At 38.3% G+C, this 21,433-nt stretch overlaps 2 protein-coding genes across 3 annotated transcripts; both read left to right on the top strand.

Moving 5' to 3' along the window:
* Positions 1-2,078: 2,078 nt before the first annotated feature.
* mvb12a (multivesicular body subunit 12A) lies at positions 2,079-9,346 on the top strand. Of its 2 annotated transcripts, none has more exons than XM_053340855.1 (10): positions 2,079-2,195; positions 3,894-3,983; positions 5,109-5,192; positions 5,412-5,511; positions 5,605-5,734; positions 5,922-6,062; positions 7,670-7,779; positions 7,860-7,918; positions 8,028-8,093; positions 8,205-9,346. In XM_053340855.1, the coding sequence occupies exons 2-10, from the start codon at positions 3,894-3,896 to the stop codon at positions 8,238-8,240; spliced, it is 816 nt and encodes a 271-aa protein (XP_053196830.1). In that variant the 5' UTR covers positions 2,079-2,195; the 3' UTR covers positions 8,241-9,346. The 2 variants fall into 2 exon arrangements, with proteins under 2 accessions (XP_053196830.1, XP_053196820.1); XM_053340845.1 differs by having other exon boundaries at positions 8,183-9,346.
* A 2,177-nt stretch (positions 9,347-11,523) lies between these two features.
* LOC128380938 (transcription factor AP-4-like) lies at positions 11,524-20,666 on the top strand. Its single transcript, XM_053340833.1, has 7 exons — positions 11,524-11,663; positions 14,509-14,674; positions 14,929-15,027; positions 16,465-16,635; positions 17,143-17,289; positions 17,420-17,587; positions 17,701-20,666. Exons 1-7 carry the CDS (start codon positions 11,575-11,577, stop codon positions 17,854-17,856), a joined length of 996 nt encoding a protein of 331 aa, XP_053196808.1. The 5' UTR covers positions 11,524-11,574; the 3' UTR covers positions 17,857-20,666.
* Positions 20,667-21,433: the final 767 nt, after the last annotated feature.

Genomic DNA, 21,433 nt, shown 5'->3' with positions numbered 1-21,433 from the left:
TTGTTCAGAGGAATAATATAAATTGGTAAATTTATGGCAGAAAGAGGTAGCAGTCCAGGTTCATACCAAAGTTAAGCAGTGCCTGAGCTTCTTATAAGCCAAGGACTTGGTCAGAGCAGAGTAACATATGTTAAATTCCTTCTTTGCCACCATTGTGTCTTTCCACCATGACCAGTACTGGAAATTCAGGCTTCAGCTGAATGAATGAATAGGTAGGACAACTAGTTGCCTTGGAAACCCTGCATCCCTCCTGCTGTCACCCTCAGGTTTCCCGTTTCCAAAATCAATGAATGATATGAAGTATTAACAGTGAATGTTGTGTAGCTGACACGTTTCTGTGCTTTGTGTGGGAGAGGTCTTCACTTAAAGCTGGTGTAAATATTTCCTGTTTTGACTGGTATTTGATCCTTTAGTGTGAATTTAGAATGAGCTTTAGAAAAATCCTGTCAAAAACTGAAGGTGCAATAGTGCGACACACTTAGCGTAATAGCAAGAGAGGGACAGAGACACATAGCCTAACAAGAAAAGCTAGCTGGACTCACACACAATCTATTGTCTTTGCAGTCTCCAATCTCTCTGTCTCTTTCACAGATGTGTCATCATATAACTCACTATCAAATATATAAACAACAATAAATGATATATTCACAGTCATGAAATTCTCTTTGTTTTCATCAGCTACTGTGATCAAAAATAATCTGAGCACACACGACTGAAAGAGCATAAATTGCTCATCCATATCAACAATAAACCTCTTTTCACTTGTTATTGTGCAGACTTCATGTGGTGACACTTTAAAGCATTTTTTCTCTTACAGAAAAAAGATTGTGTGTAGGTTACACACCCCGTGAACACGAGATCAATACACACACAGCAGCCAGGTCGAAATTGTCTGTGTCCCAGGGGCTATTTAAAAGGGATGTAGGGTGAAAATCGATGGCAGAATACTGTAGGTGTGTTTGCACGTGCATGTGTTGGACAGGGATGTAATAATGGATAAACCTAAACCCACCTTTGCATTATATTACAGTTTTAAATATATGAAAAATGGTCATGATCTGCTGGAAGATTGTCACTAATGTCCTTCTCCAGCTGACTGAGGTGTTTCCTTATATTATCAGGATAATCTACATCCTCATATGAGAGTCCAGTATGACCCAGGATCAGGCAGGTTTGATCCCCAATATCTCCAATATAGCGCTCAGAGTGAACTGAGAGACAGGAGTGTGGGTTGACTACATAGAGGATTGCCTTATTCAAGAGCATCACATTTTAGGTAATATCCTGAACTTTCAAGAAAAGGTTATACAAACCCCCCCCCCCCCCCCCCCCCCCCCAAAAAAAATGGACTTAGGCTACATCACATCAGCACTTGTTTTTGGCCTTGCGCACAAAGTAGAGGGGTCAAGAATGCAGTCTGAGAATTTACTTTCTGAGTAAGAAACAGTAAGAAAAGGCCTACAATGCCTGGTGCAGCTTACAAAATATTATAGCCTACATGATTTTATGTGCAGAACAGCCTATTTCCAGCTGTGGATTAATACATAGCCTACAGTGTATAAAAATATGTTGGATTAAGTGAAAATTAACTACAATGAGTACACACTTCGTTTACCAAAGGAATATGTCAACCAGTGCAAAGATAGATAGATAGATAGATAGATAGATAGATAGATAGATAGATAGATAGATAGATAGATAGGCCTATATCAGGCAAAACTCAGACATCATAAAATAAAGACAGTAAGGTGCTTACAAATTTAAATTGTACTTTTTGTGATGCTTGGCAAAACTTGACCTTTTGTATCAAGATGATTCACACAAAGAAAATTGGATGTTATTGGGTAGATTTGAAAACTGTGATTTATAAGGGTGTGAAATTTGTCACATGATAAAACTTTAATATTTTTTGGAAGTGTCATGGCTATGTTGTCACAGCGATGTAATGCCGCCATCTTGCGTTCAGACTTGGGTCGAGTCTTCTTCTTCTTTTATACAGTCTATGGTCGAGTCCATAGAGTCGGCAGTTCATGCTGACGTCTTTGCCTCGTGGCTTCATGGGAGTTGTAGTCGACACGGAACCAGTACTTCCTGCTTAAAGAAGGAAGAACAAGACATTTCGTTTGATAAGTAAAAAGTTATTCGCCTGACCGACCACAACACCTCGAGCTGACAGAAGTGAACACGGAGGCAGAGTAAGTAGGCCCTTTTATGATTATCTGAGTTAATTCATGATACATAAACATTTAAGGTTATTTTTTTAACAAGAAGCAGCGAAGTTTTGTCAACACTCGCTATTGTTGTTAAGGTGAGTGTCGTGTGTATATTGAATATCTTCATAACTTCAAACCAGTCTTTACTTACAATGGACTGTGGCTTTGATTTATGAATAACTCTATTATAAAACAAGTGAATTAGTGAGGACATACAAAAGTGTATTAACACTGATGTCAGAGCAGTTAAACTAACAAAGCCTCTATTATTTAGCCTACCTATGTCTGGATGTCTGGATGGTGATTTATTGATTCCCCAGCCTGATAAGAAACAAGTTCACACGTTTTAGAGAATATAATATGGTAATGAATCAATATTATACACGTAACGGGTTTCATTTATTAGTTTGTGGCAGTGTGATATCTTGTTAGTTTAACATGTATTTATCTTTGTTGTGTTATGTAATCATGTTTTTCATATTCATATTTTTACTGATTATTTGCATAAAACCTTTTACTACTGTAGCATAAAGCTTGCTAGCAGGCTCACCATCAGGAATCTATTGTATTCATTCTTTTAATCAGACAGTCATTTAGATTGAGAACACAGTCAGCAGACACAAACAACTGACTATAGGCTATAATGAACAAGGAATGAATAAAAACAGTGACAAGAATTACAAAAAACATCAAATATTAAAGCTTGTAAAAGGAATGGAAGACTCAAGTATAAGACACTGCATGGTACCTGAAAACAGTTCTGCCAACATCAGTGCGTACATGAGGGATATAACACTAAGTAGTTATTAGATCGTGTACTGTAGGTATTAGATTACATTAGTAGTTATTATATTCAAATAGGAGTCACAAACCAAACATGTTTAAAGCCATACGTTTCTACTAGACATAGGCAATATAACCAAATGTAACACCAGGCAATGCAACAACTTCCCAGAATGAATTGCCACTTTCTCAGATTGATTCTCGCCTGAACAGTTCCTTTCTGTTATTGCACATAAAGTCATAGCATGGCTATTTAGACTGAATAGGATCACCCTGTTCTAAACAATATAAGCCCTGAGAAGACCTGAATTCTCGGGCTGAATGGGAGGCTGTTTACCTTCATAATGATAAGAGACAATGTGTTGTGTCCATTGTCTCCATTATATTAGGGTATTTGTCACATGGACACAACAAATTGTCTCTCAATATGTCAATAATTTCCAGAGAGAACACACTCTTTCTCACACACACACACACACACACACACACACACACTCAAAGTCTTCCTCCACTTCACAATGTGTTTTGCTTGTTGTTACTTCAGTTGGATGTTTGAGTTTCAGTGGGTGGAATGATGTTAGTTTGACACTCGAGGGTTGTTATCACATGCGTCTGACGGTGGACAGTTTCTCTTAAGGTGTGTACTTCTGTGCAGGATTGGTGACATCATAACTAGTTTGGAGTCAGTCGTGGTTTAGCTGGTTTAATCATTGTGACGAATGTGGTTTTAAGATGTGATTATTGAATCAGCTACAATGTAAATACAAACCTCCTCCAGCAATGAGAAGACAGACAAGATATTATTATTTTCTTATTTGGATCCTTCAATTATCTTTGCATCCACTATTAAAGATGTGCAATACCTTCCTCATTTCCTCTTATTTTTTTCTTCTTCAGATGTCGTTGATGGAACATGTCGTAGTCCGGCCAATTACTGCCGTGGCGTGGACCTCCAACAGCAGCACCTGCCCCAAAGACTTCAGCCTGGTAGGGACAAAGACACAGTGTGTGATTATGAAATCTTCCCTCTCATTATGTAGCACCTGACAAGCTTAAAGGCCCTCTCTCTTTAATGTTCTCTAGAGCATTATCACATTTGTGAAAGTGGAAAAAAGTTTTTAAAAAGAAAAAAAAATAATGTCATGACATTAAAAAAACTCACTGGCAATCAGTGGAGAGGTGATATCATCTCTTTACTAGGGTTTAGTAAGTGTAAAATATGATGAGTTTGTAGATCAGCTTTACTTAGTTATATTATTATAATTATAAACAATTTAATGTTGCAATAATTGTTACTCCTTGTTAAAAATGTGTTTTCAGAACACAGAAATGACTTTGGAACTTTAAGATTAAGATGAAGAGAAAATTTGTTTTGTCTTTGACCTTCCTTACAATGTGCGTCATTGATATGAAAGTAGAGGGAAAAGTCAAAGTGGCAACACACACAGTGAAAAATGGATGGGGCCCATAGATGGAGTTCAGTTATAATACACAGTATGTCAAATGTTGGAAACTTTAAGCAGGACAGCTGCAAATCTGACCTTTAGAAACCAAGTGGTTGTTTAAAAGTGACGTCAACTGACTATAAACTACCATCTATCAATATCTGGACAGAAAGAGATGTTGTTTAGACACTGAATGTCTAAAAGTTTAGTGACTTGAGCAACTAAGAGAACCATGGCCAGACATTTAGTAATAGTTACAGACGTAATTGTAGCCATTACTTCTTAAATTTAAATTCAAAATTTGACTAAAATTTATTTTAATATGTATCTTGTTCACTATCTAATAATCTGAGGGCATGGGGATTATTTATTTTCAAAAGACCGGCCAATATGTTATCAGAGTTTTTTATATATACATTTTACTATTGATCTTTAAAATCTAGTATTGCTTGAGCTATACAGTGGAAGTGAGGTGTACCTTGTTAAAGAGTAGGAGATTGTTAATGGAATATACAAAGTAATCACTTCCCACCAAATCACAAAGCCAACTTTTAAGCCACTACTAACAACAACCAGTTTTTTTGCTTTTAATTTCCAAATCCTTAATTCTTTCTAGCTTGGTACTGTATATTTAACCATCTACTGTTTCCTTTTCCATCTCCTGCAGATCAGCATCACAGAAGACGGAGCAACAGCGAACTTTACACGCAGCTTTGGGATGAAGTCTGGATATTACCTCTGTTACAACAAGGTAACAGACAGAGCAGACCAGAGAGACACCTCCAGAGTTTTAATAACTACCTTAACTTGTGTGTTAGCATTAGCGCAATATATCATTATGTTTGCTCCACCAGCTTTTATTCTCTGCACTTGTCTTCCATCCATGGACTGTGTCTGTGTCTCTCTTTCTCTCTCTCTCTCTCTCTCTCTCTCTCTCTCTGTCTGTCTCTGTCTCTGTCTCTGTGTGTAGGACGTGTCTGGTGGTATGGTAGTGACAGACATTCAGCTCTTGACAGACAAGGACTCTATTCCTCATGGTTACTGCTATATATCAGAGCATCTTGAACCAAGTAAGTACACACATCCCTTATATGTGATGCATGTTTTGGGAGTATGTGTCTTATTGACTTCCTGCTGGTGGATATGTGTGTTTGTGTGTCCAGAGGCCTCTGTTTCAAAGAAGAAACGCGTGTGTGTACGCGTCGCCCCAGTGGGCAGTGTGGACACAGCTGTGTTGGATATCAAACTGACAGCCAAAAGCAAAATGATGTTGCAGCACTACACATATGTGGGGTTGGTAGCATTCACACCTGCAAACATTTCACTTGCACCTGTTTTTATCAATGCATGACCCAAATCCCATAATCTAAATGCAGTGGTCAGTATTCAGAGATGAGTCCGTTAAAGACCATTTGCACAACTGTGCATTCTGTACTTCATCATGCAATTAAAGTGTCATTAAATGTGTCTTTTTTGGTAGAGACGTCCATGGCTTTGTGCTGTGGTGCAGAAAGGGACATTTTTCCAACCCCATGCCCATGGCCAAGCCCCGCAGTGTGAGCCTGGACCTCCGCAAACTCTCATTGGAGCAGCCGTCAGGTCCTCTGCCTCTCAGACCCAGGTACAGCCCTCATTTAATATCTAACGTAGAGAAGACATCCTGACATGTGTGCATTCTAATAATTCACCTCATGTATTAGTGGATTAGTAGACATATTCAGACTCCTGTGGACAGATTTATAAATGATGGGTTCACACAATAATGCTTATGTCATTTCCCACACATAAACTGGTATTTATGAAAGCAGAATGTGCATTTCACACATTTTTCAGACCAGGCATACACATGTTTTTCCAGAGCCAGCAGTGAGTCAGTGGGTAATATGATGTGGTGGAGATGGAAAAATAGGTCAAAAGACAGGATCTCAACTGACAAACATTGTTTAGTCAGTCTACACAGTGATCTCTTAAATACCAGTCAAAGGCTTGATTGTTAAATTACTTTTGTATGATCAATTTGATCACATTCAGGTGTAATTTTGTTTTGCTGTTAACATTATTTCTAGTTTAATAATTATTTATTCTTTATTGTGACACTCATGTAAAGTCCATTTCTATATGAGTGCTACAAACTAATCCCTGATTATATTCTGACATTCAATAATGAAAACTGAGATATCACAGTTGATGATGATTGGATGGATGCTGAATTAATATTATGAACTCAATAAATAGCCACACAGCTGTGTGAAATTGTGTGTAATGACAGCTGCTGTGGCTGGAGAACGCTGCTGGTCCAACTCAATCTATTAAACAGGTACACAGACTGGTGGCGCAGGCAGCATACTGATTAAAAATGGCGGGTTCAGGCCGTGTCTCCATCTGTTTATGGCTCATTGTGATAATGAGGCTCGTGCACATGCATCTAGTTCCACAATGACTGACTTATAAAACAGAACCATGCATACACAAGGCTTTATAAGTCTGATGAAAAGAATATGTATGCATATTTCTGGCTTGAATCTACAGAGTTTTATGCATCTCGCCCCAGATCTTTTTATACCATTTACAGTGAGGGGATACAGGTGATTCAACTGACACTGTCAAGATGTCATGATGTCAGATTTTAGTGTCACGATTATTGTGAGATTAAAAAATCACAATTATACGATTATCACGATTATTTACACCATGGAAGGAAACACAGCTAATTTTTAAATGTTTTATTCACACACTTTCTTTTGGTCCTGCAAATAAAAGACTTTAAGCCTACTTTATAGTAAATAAATATATATATTTTTAAATCACTATAGAAAATAAAAAAATACAGTTGGATGGTTGAATATTAGGCACATTTTGAATTAGACTGTAACGCACTGGAATTGTAGTTATATATTTGTGTGTGTATATATATATATAGATATAATCTTAATACAGTTAAATAATGATTAGACTTATATGAACCATTATAACTTATTTTTAAGTAGCCAATTAATTTATCAAATCCTTGTGGTTAATTTACCGTGACATTTATAATCACGGTTAATCATAAACCGGTTAATCGTGACATCCCTAACTGACAGTTGTGGCTAATTATACATTGGTACACCATCATCATCATTTTATGTCTCTGTGGTTAAAACTATTCAAAACTAGTCAAAATGAGGAAGAATATAACCTGAAAATGTAGAACCTTAAGTTGAAATGTCTTACTGTTTGTTCCTGCAGCAACCCTCCTCCTCCTTTACAACATAGCAAGCTCAGTCAGAGACGCAGCAGCCTCCACAGCAAGGACAACCTGGACAAACCTGCTGACAGCAGTATGCAGGGAATCACAGGTACTCCAAGTCTCTCCTCATACACAGTATCACTGAGGTGTCACTTTCTGCTCACCTATCTCTACCTTCATTCTCTTCAGCTCTAGATGGAGTTCCCTTCAGCCTTCACCCAAAGTTTGATGCCCAGGCAAACGGCGCGGTATGTTCGATGGATTCCATTCACAGCAACACGCAGCTACACCCTTTGCATTCCAAACATCCACAAAAAAACATGTATTAAGATTTCAGTGTCTTTGTGTCTCTCGTAGGCTCCTCAGCTGAACTCTCAGTTAAGCAATATTCGAATCAAGTCTCTCCAGGACATTGAAAATGAGGTAGGGTCACATCATTGTTATTTAAGTACTGGGTACATAAACATTTTTTGAATAATGAATATCTGAATTTTATCTCTTTTTTTCCCCAGTATAACTACCCTTTCATTGTAGAGGAATCTGCTGCCAAGAGGACCAGGCCAACAATGACAACAGGAGCTGCTTCGTCAGCTCAGTAATCTTTGCACTTTGCCAGAACAAACGTATCAGACCTCAGTTTTTTCATTCTGTCCCAAGAAGGCGTTTAGAACGACATCTCACATGATGGTACAGATGAAGGATGATCATACCTGCATGTAGGTTTATAATATGAAGCTCCAGGTGGAAAGGTTTTATAATAACATGGTCACTGAAAAGCTCATCCTCGAAGCGCTCCCCCTCTATATGAGACTGATAATCATGCCTCAGAGCTGGATGTCATGTTACACTTTTTTTTTTTTCAATCCTATTTCTCTATTAATCTTATTTGCATTTAAAATTATGATCTTAAAGCATTCCACATTTCTATTTGCCAAAGTAAAGGTCGGTTTAAGTGGGATCATATATGTAATTATGTTTTTTTCACATGTCTTTTATATGGCTCACCTTTTGTGAGAATAAAGGCATAACAGGGTTAAAGATACATTGAATCTTTAGAGAGTCTGCTGTTTTAGGGACTGCTCATCTGCAGCATTAATCCCATCATTTTTTATTTTGTGCGCTTAATTTCAAATTGTAGACGAATTATGTGTTAAACAATGCTTTGATATATCATGAAGATGCACTTGCAGTTGAACGTTGCCTGCTACTTGCTCTGTATGGTGTTTGTATGTCATCTAATATTGAGTGCTAAGCATCTTGAATTGTTTGGATCATTGAGAAGTTGTAAGCTGAACTCAGTACATACAATCATATATCTAAATGTAGGATATAGTTTAGGTCATGTATTAAGAGTAGCCCATTATCAGGTTGGTATTTTTCCAAAAGATAATATATCCTATTTTAAGGTCAATGGAGGAAGGTTGTATATTTTGCTCTGTTTGTTACTCAAAGAAAGATTAGTTATGTGGGAATAAGAATCTTTTTTTTTAACTGCCTGGTGTTGTAAGGACCAAATATTTATCTATGTCATTGTACAATATATAAAGATATGTTTTGCTTTTGTTGCTTTTATGGTCTGTATTAAACTATTACTGCATGGAAAAAACCCAAACAACTTAAGGAAACACTACGTTGTTTTTAGATATTGGACTATATTAAAGAATAAACTATCCTATATGACAGATTGTAGATTGGAGTTTCATTACAGTGACATGCACCGAGCTCAAGGATATAAGTTGAGTACACATATAGTACAGGAGGTACTGGATATGTGGTGTTAAGGAAGCAATATTTATAGTCTGAACATGAATTTGTTTATCGGAGAGCGGTGATAGTTTTGGAAGTACTTTTTCTTTTCTTTTCTTTTTCTTTTCTTTTTTTTTTTTTTTTTTGGCTATGCCTTGCATTGAATTGCTATAGTTTTACAAAACTCAATTCACAATATTCTATTTAGGAACAAAGAGGAGCTCCAGTATGTGGAGGCTAATGTCTTGGTAAACAGGACATTTTTGTGCCATTACATTTCACACATGGATGCACAACAGCCTGACTGTTTTTGTGTTACTTACTGTTACTTACTTTCCTTATAAATGTGACAGCTCAGGTAGATGATCCAGCTGTGTTTGATAGTGTACTGGAAACCAATTTCATGGTGCATTACTGCCACCTGCTGTTCTGGGGAAGTTATGTATGCATTGACTTTTATATAACTCCTTACACAGTGAGTTGTTGCACAACCTGTCAGGTGGAATCTTAGACATTTATTGTGATTCTTTTCTTTTTTTTTTTACTTTTCAGTTTGAAACTTTTGTCATACAAAAATAAACTGCAGCGGCAGAAAATGTTGCATATTTAAGACTGTATATTACTTTAATTATCTGTTATCAATCAATTATATATTTTACAAAACAAATGACAGATATCAGGCATTGTATTAAAATTGCTCATTTCCTCTGAACCATACTCAAAACACTGACTGGAAACACATTTACAATACAAAAACTAATTAGCTGACTTAACACAGATAACTTATTTAATGGACTATGATCCATAATCCTTTAACATACATTATAATGTGTGAGACAATTTATATTGCCACTTTTCACACTTGGTGGAGTTGGTGTCTTTGCAAGTATGGTAAAATATATCCTTACAGAGATGTGTTTACTATTAAGCACAAGTTTACTTGTAAAGGGCCTCATATAAACTCAATATTCAACTCAGCACCACTCTAAGACTTAATTGCCAACTAGCCTACTTATTTTTAATAATAATAATAATAATTTTAAAACATTGTTTTCAAAGTGCATTGAACGCTGAAGAGTGGAAACTCAATGATTTTTTAATTAAAGCATTAAAACAAAATACAATGATGCCCACAGGAATAAGGTAATAGAAAAATAAAGGGATCACTTACGTTGTAAAACCATAACTGCTAAAAGATTTTAAAAAATAATTTTAGTCTGTTTTTAAGCCAACATACCAAATACTTCCTTGTACTTGTAATTCTCAGTTGGAATAGTTTATCTTTAGTTTATGGGTTATGGACAGCTGATCAAACAAAACAAACTATGAAGACATAAACTTCGGCTTTGGGAAATTTTAAAGGGATTTTTTAGACACTTCATAGACAAAAAAATTAATTATTAATTAAAATAATTGTTAATTGCAGCCCAAGTCAGTCATTGGAATTAATAAATCATGATACGGACAATAACCGTATGTATTAACTGTGACTACAGTAAACCATGTGTGTATTTCAGCGAATAGGTGTCACCTTACTGACACATTATTATGAAGACTTGATGTTATTACATCCATTAATGTGTCTAGTTCTAGTATGTTTTCCTCCTGTTTTCTTCCTCTGGGTGATAGTTAGTTCTTACATAACTATACTCATTACTATTTCTGTTCTCTACTGGGTTTCATGTTCATTTTCTGTAGGAGCCTCTTGGTTTAAAGCGCTGCGTTTACACAGTAGTGACTTGCTGCTCTGTTTGTTCTTCTTTCCGGAAAAGGGGGGCTCTGATTCCTACCAGCTGTTTCCCGCCTCAGACGGATCAGCTGCACACACACACACACACACACAGTAGGCGGAGGTAGCAGAGACACACACACACACACACGTAGTAGTAGGCGGAGGCAAGAAGCCACACACACACACACACACACATACATTGGAGGGAACCCCATCAGCTGTGGAAAGCAACACAGCCTCAACTTTTTATTTTTCCTACTCTATCTTTGATATTAACCGATTTGGAAGCTGTTTACTGGATATGCGACATTAAGGAGCACAATAACGAGAAACTCTGCGGTAAAGGAAAAAAACGTATCAAGGAGAGCCAGTGGAGGGAGGAAAAAAAACAAAAAACACGGGACTTCACAAGGTGGCTTTGAAAGCATGGAATATTTCATGATGCCGACTGAGAAGATACCGTCTTTACAGCAGTTCAAGAAGACGGAGAAGGATGTTATCGGGGGTCTCTGCAGGTGTGTAACTAGCTACCTGTGCAGATAAGAAACTGCTTTCACCAATCTTTTCTTCATGTGTGTGTGCTGAGTGTGTGCGTGACGGTGCCTCACTTCAGTTAGCATTGCTAGCTGTTGGCAGCGAGAGCGTGGTTGTAGAAATTAGCAGCTTGTAGTGCCAGCTGCTGCTTTTTTAGGATAGGAGGATATAGACGGACGGTCTGACCCCTGTTGTTACATTCGCCGACTGAATTTCACGTGTGAACACACACGGCTTGTTTTACAGCCGTTCAGCTCTGATATATGTAAATCTGTGAGGTAAAATCGGTCCAGTAGAGCACCAACCACGTGGTAGTTAACGTGCTCTCCGCCTCGCTGTTAGTTACACACCAAATCACATGTTTGCAAACACGCACTTTCTAACACACCCTTTCCGTGGCACATGCTTATTATAAATGTATAGCTTGCTCGTATGTGTATTAAATATGAGTATTTAAAACGGCGTCATGGGTACAGCGTCCGCGTGCTTAATAACAACCCGTGCCGTGCTACAGTTAGCTTAGCCTGGCTAACTTAGCTTATCACAACGCACTCGTTTAGTTGCAGCGCTGTGATTGTTTTGACCTATCTGGATTTACATACATTAGCTTCTGTAAGTTAAACACGTCGTACACGTGCATAATAATTGCGGGGGTTGTTATAATGCAGATGTGGGGCGTGTTAGCCGCATGCTAACATGTGAAAGCATTGTTCTCTGGCCCTGCTGCTGCCTCCGGCGGCCATGTTGGAGGTCCGAACAGCTGATTTCATCTCTTCAACAACACCGACACGCTTCAGCAGCGTGACTCTCTGCTGTTTCTGGTCCAATATACTATAGATTTTCCTCGGCTAGCAGTGTTGTGAGAATAAGTAAACAATTGCGCACAAGACGCACAAATGTACACAGTGGTAGAAATGTGTAGTATTAATATAACAACTATATATACACATTCATAATAAAACAGAATAGCGTCTGTTTATTAGCCAAGTGTGCAGCATACAACGAATGTGTCTTTGTTGTCTGTTTGTGCACACAAACACAATATAGAAGAATAAAAACAACACGAATAAAGTAATGAAATAAAATAAACAAAATAATAGTAAAATCAAATGGATAACGTAAACTCTCTTTATATAATGAAATAATACACGTTTTGAAAATGGATATTAAATACGGACTGCACTACTGACAAAGGAGTGGTGACAAGTGCGACAATTAAATGTGACAATAAATAGATAATGTACAATGTGCAGTCCAGTGTTATGAAATGTATTAAAGTGACCAGAGATGTGAACTGTAAAGTCCAGTTTGGTAAGAGAACAGTTAACCTATTTAGTTGTAATGTTGTAGATTTTTATGCACATATACTTAATAAATAACACAGAATAAAATAAAAACTAAAGCAGGAAAAAGTAAACGAATGGAGCTGCAAATGAGTGTTCAAAATAACAAGCATTTAACCTAAAAGGTGTATTTGTTACTATATATAGTGGAGGGGCGTAGGTTAAGTGCAAGAATACAAATATCCAATATAATTCATGATACTGACTTTCAGGCACCTACATAGTATTTAGATAGGGTCACAAATTTGGATTACTGAAACAAAAAAGAAACCACAGATTCAGAGTGAATCACTGTGATGGCAAACTAAGATAAGGCAACTTGTACCCATAGGGAAATTCTTCTCGGGCGCATCATTACTCCTCTGCGAAACATTTATCCCCCAAACATACTTTCATTTCATTTGATTATCATTGATCACATGGTATGGTGCAACAGATGTTAGTTTCTCTGTACTTCAATTTACTCTATAATCTCAGCAATAGTGACAAGTCCATGTTTAAAGTTAGATGTAACCAGCAAATACTTATATTACTTGATAATGATGATGGACCGAAGTGGACCACTGTTTTTAATACATGATTTCGTATTTAAATAGCTCAAGAGAACATTATTTCTTAAAGCCCCCTTACACATCTTTCATTTATGTAGGGATAAACTTGTGGTGTGCAATTCAGTACTTTAAGTGCTCAGAACTTTATTTTACATACACCAGATGCATGAATTAATGAGGGTGTATTTATGCTCTTTTTTTAAAGGCATCTTTTCTCTCTTTTTACTTTAGCTGACATTGCTGGCTTGTAACTGCAAAGTTTAAAATAATGTAAGATTGTTAAATTGTAGCAGCAAACTCACAACTATACTCCTCGTCTTTTATAGAATAAAAGAAATCTGTTTAGAGCTATGCGAGCGAGGTCCTCTGCCTGACCTTTTTTTCACTTTCGTAAACATCCCCTATCTGGTTCCTCTAGTTTGTCTTCTTGGCACTGTGGTCATCTTTAGTCTTAATGGGTCACATATTTCTCCCCCTGAGTAAATATGACCAAGAAGATTTTGCCACCATAACATCGACACTCATGGGTTGAAGGTGTGTGAGGTGGGGAAACAGAGTTCAGTCAAACTCAAAGACCTCCAGCCATTTAGACTGGAATGCAAAGAGGTCAAGACTAAAGCCTGGTTATGTCTCCTAGGTTGAAAGTTCCCCTGTTTAAAGGGTCAGAGATTGGAGCCGATTGCAGTGTTTACTGTGGCTGTGTGTTGGTTTTATTTATCCAGCCCAGAGTTTCAGATTTGTCTTTGAGATCGTATCTAGATGCATGTGATGCTAATTGTTTATTAAAGTAGTTAGTAAGAAGAACTTTTCTAACTTAAACTCAGAATAGGAGAGGGGGATGAAATGTGCACCAGAGAGCACCTAATACTGTATTACTGCTCACAGAGCCCGCATGGACAGAAAAATAACCATCTCTGTCCTCTCTCCCTCAGCCTGGCTAATATCCCCCTCAGTCCAGAGACAGCCCAAGACCAGGAGAGACGAATCCGCCGCGAGATCGCCAACAGCAATGAACGCCGGCGCATGCAGAGCATCAATGCGGGTTTCCAGTCCCTCAAAACACTCCTGCCCCACACAGATGGAGAGAAACTCAGCAAGGTGCAGTGAGCACGCAAACACTGACACATACAGCTGCTTTTTATTCAGTTTTTTTTTTTGGATGATCTCTGTTTTGATAATCAAGATTAGAAATGGTTTGGCACAGTTGTTAAATTGTACAGCAGAAATTTTAATTTGTGTTCCATGGTGTGTGTTGCAGTTTTCTCTGCTTCAGCAACAGTTCTGTCAGATTGTTTCACTATTAGTCCATGTGCTGGTCTCATATTGATCTATTATCTATCGATCCTTACCAGGCGGCCATTTTGCAGCAGACAGCGGACTACATCTTCGCCTTGGAGCAAGAAAAGACACAGCTTCTGGCACAGAACAACCAGCTCAAACGCTTTATCCAGGTATACCTGAATGTCTCTTTTCAACTCATGAATAAAGTCATTAGCAGAAGTTTTTCTAGTCACTCTTTAAAGTTGCTTAAAGGACCATAATGGTTGTTTGAGCCTATCATACAAATACACTTTTCCATGCTTTGACATAACTTAGACATAAGCTAATACAGGCATTTACTTTATGTGATGGATAGTTCAGAAGTTATGATGCAAAACAACAACTAGAGAAGGCAGTGGTAGTTTGATGGAAAAGTTGCTTTCCAGTGGCTGTCCCTCATTTTGCCATGCCGCTGTGCTACCTGTTCTGAAGGGTTCAGGTCACAGGTTTGATTATCAGACAGCAGCAGGTAATGTGTTAGAGGCTTCTTGTTGAGATCTGCTGCAACCTATGCAAGTATCAATACAGCTTAATTTTAATATTTGAACAGCTTGCAAGTGTTGGCAGAGAAAGTGCAGTACCGTCTCAATCGATGTATGCCAATGATCTGTTTGTCATGATGTTGTTCATTTTCTTGCCACGCCAGTCGTTTGTTCCAGAAAACTGACTTCGTGAAAACCTTTGAGGTTTTTTTTTTAAGCATTTAGTCACAGGAAATCCTGGGTGTTGTGTGCCAGAAACAGAGATCCCTTTAACTGGCTTTGTAAACTTAACCTGCTTGATGGCAGGTTTTATTCTCCATCTCTTCCCCTCCTGCCGAGCCTGACGCTGCTGTTGAACACACTGTTTCATTTCCTCTTTGAAAAGCTACAGTTGACAGTCGAGCTGGAAACACATATATCTGCAGAGGTTTATATCTAGAGGGAGCGATCCAAATCCCTGCTGAATATCAGTTTGTTACCTGAGAATTACCTTTTGTTAATGCTACACATTTTATGCACGGTCTGTCATTTCTCTGAACAGTGATCTCTGCTCTCACATTCATATATTACACACAGTAGTTTCAGCTCAGAGTGAAACATGTGCTATGCATATTTTTATACTTATATGTTAGACGCTAAATATATTACAGCTGAACTAAGTGCAGTTCAAAAGTGAGTTTTTGGAATATAGTCTGCATGTAGTCTGAACTTGTTTTGACAGGTCTGGTAAATGATGAATAATGGGACTACACTAAATAAAACTCAGGCTCTGTCACTGCTTTGTTTTCAAACTTAAATATGCATAGTTGGCATTCTGAGGATCTGCCTTTATTTTCCCGTTGCCATGGTGAATTATACTATAGTATTAGACTTCATCTTGCTTTTTTTTGTCGTTCACTACACACATTTCACCCAGAGTTGATGATCTAACTCAAATCATCTGGGCTTCAGTTTCTCTCATCTGAGTTAACTCAGAGTTCCGGTTTGAAGTCAGAGTTCATGAAAGTTTGTTTCTGGAACAGGACAGTAATATGCACATTCACTGTTGTATGTTTAACTTTCCGCGGCATCCCCATGTCAATGCAGGAGTTCAGTGGGTCGTCACCAAAGAGGAGGCGGGCAGAAGAGAAGGACGAAGGGATTGGGTCTCCAGACAACCTGGAGGAGGAGAAGGTGGAGGAGGTGCGAAGGGAGATGTTAGAGCTGCGGCAGCAACTGGACAGGGAGCGTTCTGCTCGTATGCAGCTGGAGGAGCAGGTGAGGCGTCAGCGCTTGTGAAAATAGTCTTTCTTCACCTGATCTGACAATAGCTGGCTGTATGATTCTCAGACATTCAAGCCTCTCAGTCTCTAATGGAAATGCTATTATAAGTAATTGTCCTTCCTACACTAAAAAAAGTTATCCAGATCTCCACACTAGACTGCAATGGTCTTCTTGTCACAGTGGATACTAAATAACAAAATACTGAGAACTAACTTTTATGTTTTACCTACCATTTAATGTCCTCCACACTATCAGTCATCTAACGTGGGGGGTGGCTGGTGGTGATGAAAGTTACCTGTACAGCAGTCATTTTCTGATAAGCTCACATCCTGGATCTACCTGAACAGCAGGTTAAGACAAACAGGAACTCAAACAGTCGACTGAAAGAAAGTAAACATCAGGGGATATGCAGGAGTTAGATATTTCTAAATAATGTGAACTGAGTGAGGCAGTAATTCGTTGTTGTTTAATTAGAATTTTCTGTCTTCTGGTTGTGTGTAGGTGCGCTCTCTGGACGGTCAACTGCACCCAGAGCGTCTGAAGGTGATCACCCAGCAGGTGGAGGAGGAACAGGCGCTCATCCAGAGCAAGACGTTGTTAAGGCTGCAGCAGATCCACGCTGCTGACAGGCAGACACACAGTCCACAGGTCAGAAACACACACACACACACACACACTCTCTCTCTTATCGTAGTCATATGCTGATATACACAGCAGCCTTGAAAATGATAAAACACGTCTCTGTTTGTATTTTAATAATATTTTGTCTGTCCTCCAGGTGCTGGCTCCTCCCACTCCCCCTGCACCAACACACCACCCAACAGTCATCGTCCCGGCTCCGACACTAACCCAGCAGCCCCACCACGTCACTGTGGTGACCATGAGCCCGTCTGTCCACACCAGCACCGTGTCCACGTCCAGACAGAACCTGGACACCATTGTGCAGGTATGTGTGTTTGTTTTACTTCATGTACAGAATCCTCACTGAGATCGAGCTCCTGAGTCGGCCAAATATTTGCAGCAGCCCTCAAGAGTTTTTTTTCATCCTCTCCTCTTCAGGCAATCCAGCACATCGAACGCACTCAGGAGAGGAGAGCAAGTGCCGAGGAGGAGCAGAGACGAGCCGTCATCGTCAGCCCCGCCCACGTCGCCATGGACACCGCCTGCTCAGACACAGACACAGACACGGAGGGAGAGGACTGCTCAATGAACTGATCGTCCCATGAACTCACATACACACACACAAACACTTAAAACACCTACTCACTGTAAGATTCCCTCCAGGAGCTTGACTACTTTTTAAAAAAAACAAAAAAAACTAAAAACCTTTCTTTGGCATTATCCAAACTCCTAAATCCAGTAGTTAAGCTCTGTCAGTCTTGTACTGTAAAAAAAAAAAAAAAATCTCCGAAGATCGAAAACATAGGATGGTCAGCGTGCAGAAGAAACCCAGCAGGATTCCTAGAGGCTGGTTTTCAATGTCCGTGACTACTTGAAAACTTGAGGGGTTTTCTCACGTAAAAGCTATCCGCATCAGTCCGTCCTTCATGCGTCCCTCATGCATGTTTATAAGTGCTACATACAGTCACAGTATCACAGTTACCTGTCGTCACTGGCGCGCTGACAGTATTATTTGTGCTATAAATTCGTAGATGTCAGTTTAATGGAGAGTTTGAATGTAACAACACAATAAGCAAGCAGCTCTTGACTTTTTGGTTCTGAAAAGGGAAATGGAGTTGCAGTTATTTCTTCCCCAGTCTTAATTTCTTTTTTTTGTTTGTTTGTTTTTTTATGTCCTTCAGTTAGCCAGGTGATGTTCTATGGGCAAGAAATAGCCATGAAACCCAACTAAAACTACAACTGAAGCGCATTCCTAAATTAAAAAGTTTGGAAAAAATTCAAACTTAGTTAATCTGAGTATTGACATTGATTGAAACAATGTCTGATTTTACTTGAAAGGTTGTTTCCTTACATCTGATAAAGCCCTTAAAAATATGCTGTTGAACAATTGACATTTAACTTTTAGCTTCAATGTTTTTCATGTTTTTGTTTAGTTTTTTTTTTTTTTTTTTTTGTCATACTTTCTGTCAGGGTTACTGAATGTTGAAGGTGAACATTTTCTTCTATTGAGATTAGCAACTTAAAATCAGAGGTTTGTCAGGTTTTCACAAGGAACCGGAGGCCTTGAGGTGGATTTAAGGCAACTAAAGTAGACTCCTTTTATGTTTTTTTTTAATCCACTGTTAACTTAAAAGAACCAAATGTTGGTTCATTACCTGAAATCAAACATTTATCAGCACGTTGTTAATGGCTGATGTTCATTTTTTATCAATCTTAGACATTTTGAGCCAATCAAAATTAATCATTGCCAAAAAAAAGTCAAGAAGTTTGGCTGATGTGCAAATCTGAAACAGATTGAGATGATTGACAGTTAACACAAAGGCTTCCGGTTTTCCTCCTAAGACTTCCGGTCTATCTTCTGGTCTTGCTTTGTTGATTTTAGTGACTATGCACTAGAGTTTTTGGTATTTATGCAATTCCATCTTCAGAACATATGTTGGCGTCATTTATACATGAGGTGAAGTTATCTATGCACCGTTGATAGGTGTGTACATTACACCTACAGTATATGTATGAAACTTGACATGCTTGTATCAAAGAATGTAGTGTCTACTTGCAAGGTGCTCTTTGTCAACCTGGCACTCTGCTGACGAGCAGTGGGCCGAGGCCAAAACTCTGGACGTGACTTCACAGTTGATCACGTTTCTTACGTGCGTCTGAAATTTTTTTCAGGGAAATGAAATGAGTCATTTCCACATGTTGGAATTGCTTTGAGTGTAGGGGAGCAGGGAGTAGTTCTGTTTGGTTACACGTGGCAGTGATATTTCTGCCATTTCATATTGTGATACTTGCTATAAATGACCCTCAGAACATACTCATTACTTTGAACCCAAACTTAATGTTAAAAAAAATGGTTGGATAAAGACATTTTTCAGAAGGATGAGTGGATTTAGTTGAAAAAGTAAGCTGACATTGCTGTACATTTTCCATTCATCAAATGCTACAAAAAGTGCTAAATCAGTACTCTGGAACTCAGATGAAATGCTCCAAACTGAATTGCAGATCTCCGCCCGTCTCAATAAAACACACCGAGTCTGTCCACCTCATGTTACGATGCTTACATTTGTCTCGGGAATTTGACTGGAAATCCCTCCTCCGAGCCTCTCTCCTGTCATACTCGATTGGATATGCTGACTTGATGCTGTAAACATTCCATGTCTTTGGATTTGTATCTTTTGAACTTATATGTTCTGTTGCCAATTGAATGCATTTTACTAATTACTGTTTTCTCTTGTCTAAAGCAGGCTTTCATTTTGACAGTTTGTTTATTTTTTTATGGTTTCTTTTTTTCTTCTTCATGAATACGTGACTAATGGGTTCAGTGTGAAACTATCTTGTGTGAGATGTGTGGACACTTTTCACTCACTGACATCAGTTTTATATCTGGTTAGACTAGTATTTCATGCCAAACAAGGGGGGAGGGTTGGGGAGGGGCAGATTGTCATAGTTTGTTTGTGAAACTTTGTTGAAGGGTCGGGTGTTTTTACTGGCAAATGTTAAAACCACAGCCTGAAGTCAAACTAATTGATCTGTACTTTGGCGGAGGTTTTTTTTATTGGTCAAGGAGAAACTTCCCCCCCCATAATGTTTCTGTACATTGTGTTGCAGCACTGTTGTCTTTTGGTGGATTTTGAGATATTTGATATGAAGCACTTGCTGTTCTGTACTGCCTGAATCAATGATGAGGAAGATTTTTTTTCTCCATTTATTATATTTTGTAAGCTCTTTTTGCTGTGACACAATTAACAACTGTTTATTGTGTTCTGCTTTCCTGTCTTTTCATCTGTCTTTCTTGTTCTGTTTTCCATTTTTGGTGACAAGCATCTTTTTTATATTTTTGTGTGAATTATGTTTTTTTTGTTTTTTTTTCATCAGTCCAGGTCGATGAGAAGCTGTTATATTTTGTTTATAAAAAACTTGGGTAAACAGGCCTTTGTAAAGAGTAAAAAAATAAAATTTGTACTTTTTTTATTACACCCCGTTGCCTGCTGTTCAATTGTACATCATATGACCCCTTCTGTCCACCAGGTGGTGATATTGAGCAACTCCAACTTTGGCAGCAGCAGAGGAGTTGCTCTGCAGCCTGATCACATTTTTGATAAACACAGGTGGCACACAGGCCTCATTTTGATCTTTTTAGTTGGCATGCAGTTACTTGAGACCTTCAGGTGTAACATACATGCTCTACAGTAGAAATTAGTAGGGCTAATGCTAATTATTTTCATTATCGATTTCATTGTTTTATCAATCACGTAAAAGTGAAAAATCCCTAGTGTCATCTTCCACAGCCCAATGTGACATCTTTAAAGGTCTTACTCTGACCAACAGTGAAAACCTTCAAATATTCAACTTACAATGTATAAGAACACACACACACATCAAATGATTAGAATTTCTGTTCACTAATTGAAGTACTTGCCAATTGATTATAGTCTAAATAGTCTATTGTCTCTCAAATGACTAATCATTGCAGCTCTAGCACTAAGTGCATTCATGGTTTTAGGAGTTAAAAGGTTTCTGAATACTCTTAACTGAAGCACTTATTATGGGATTAATGTTAAAACTACAAGAACGCAGCATGACCAGCCAATCTCTTCCCACTTCAATCTCCTCTCAACATTTCCGATTGGACTAGGCAGCTGTTCAGACACACAATGGCTGATATGGGTGC

The sequence above is a fragment of the Scomber japonicus genome, chromosome 2 (assembly GCF_027409825.1).
Source record: "Scomber japonicus isolate fScoJap1 chromosome 2, fScoJap1.pri, whole genome shotgun sequence".
NCBI classification, from domain to species: Eukaryota; Metazoa; Chordata; class Actinopteri; order Scombriformes; family Scombridae; genus Scomber; species Scomber japonicus.
This window is presented reverse-complemented; position numbering and strand designations above follow the sequence as displayed.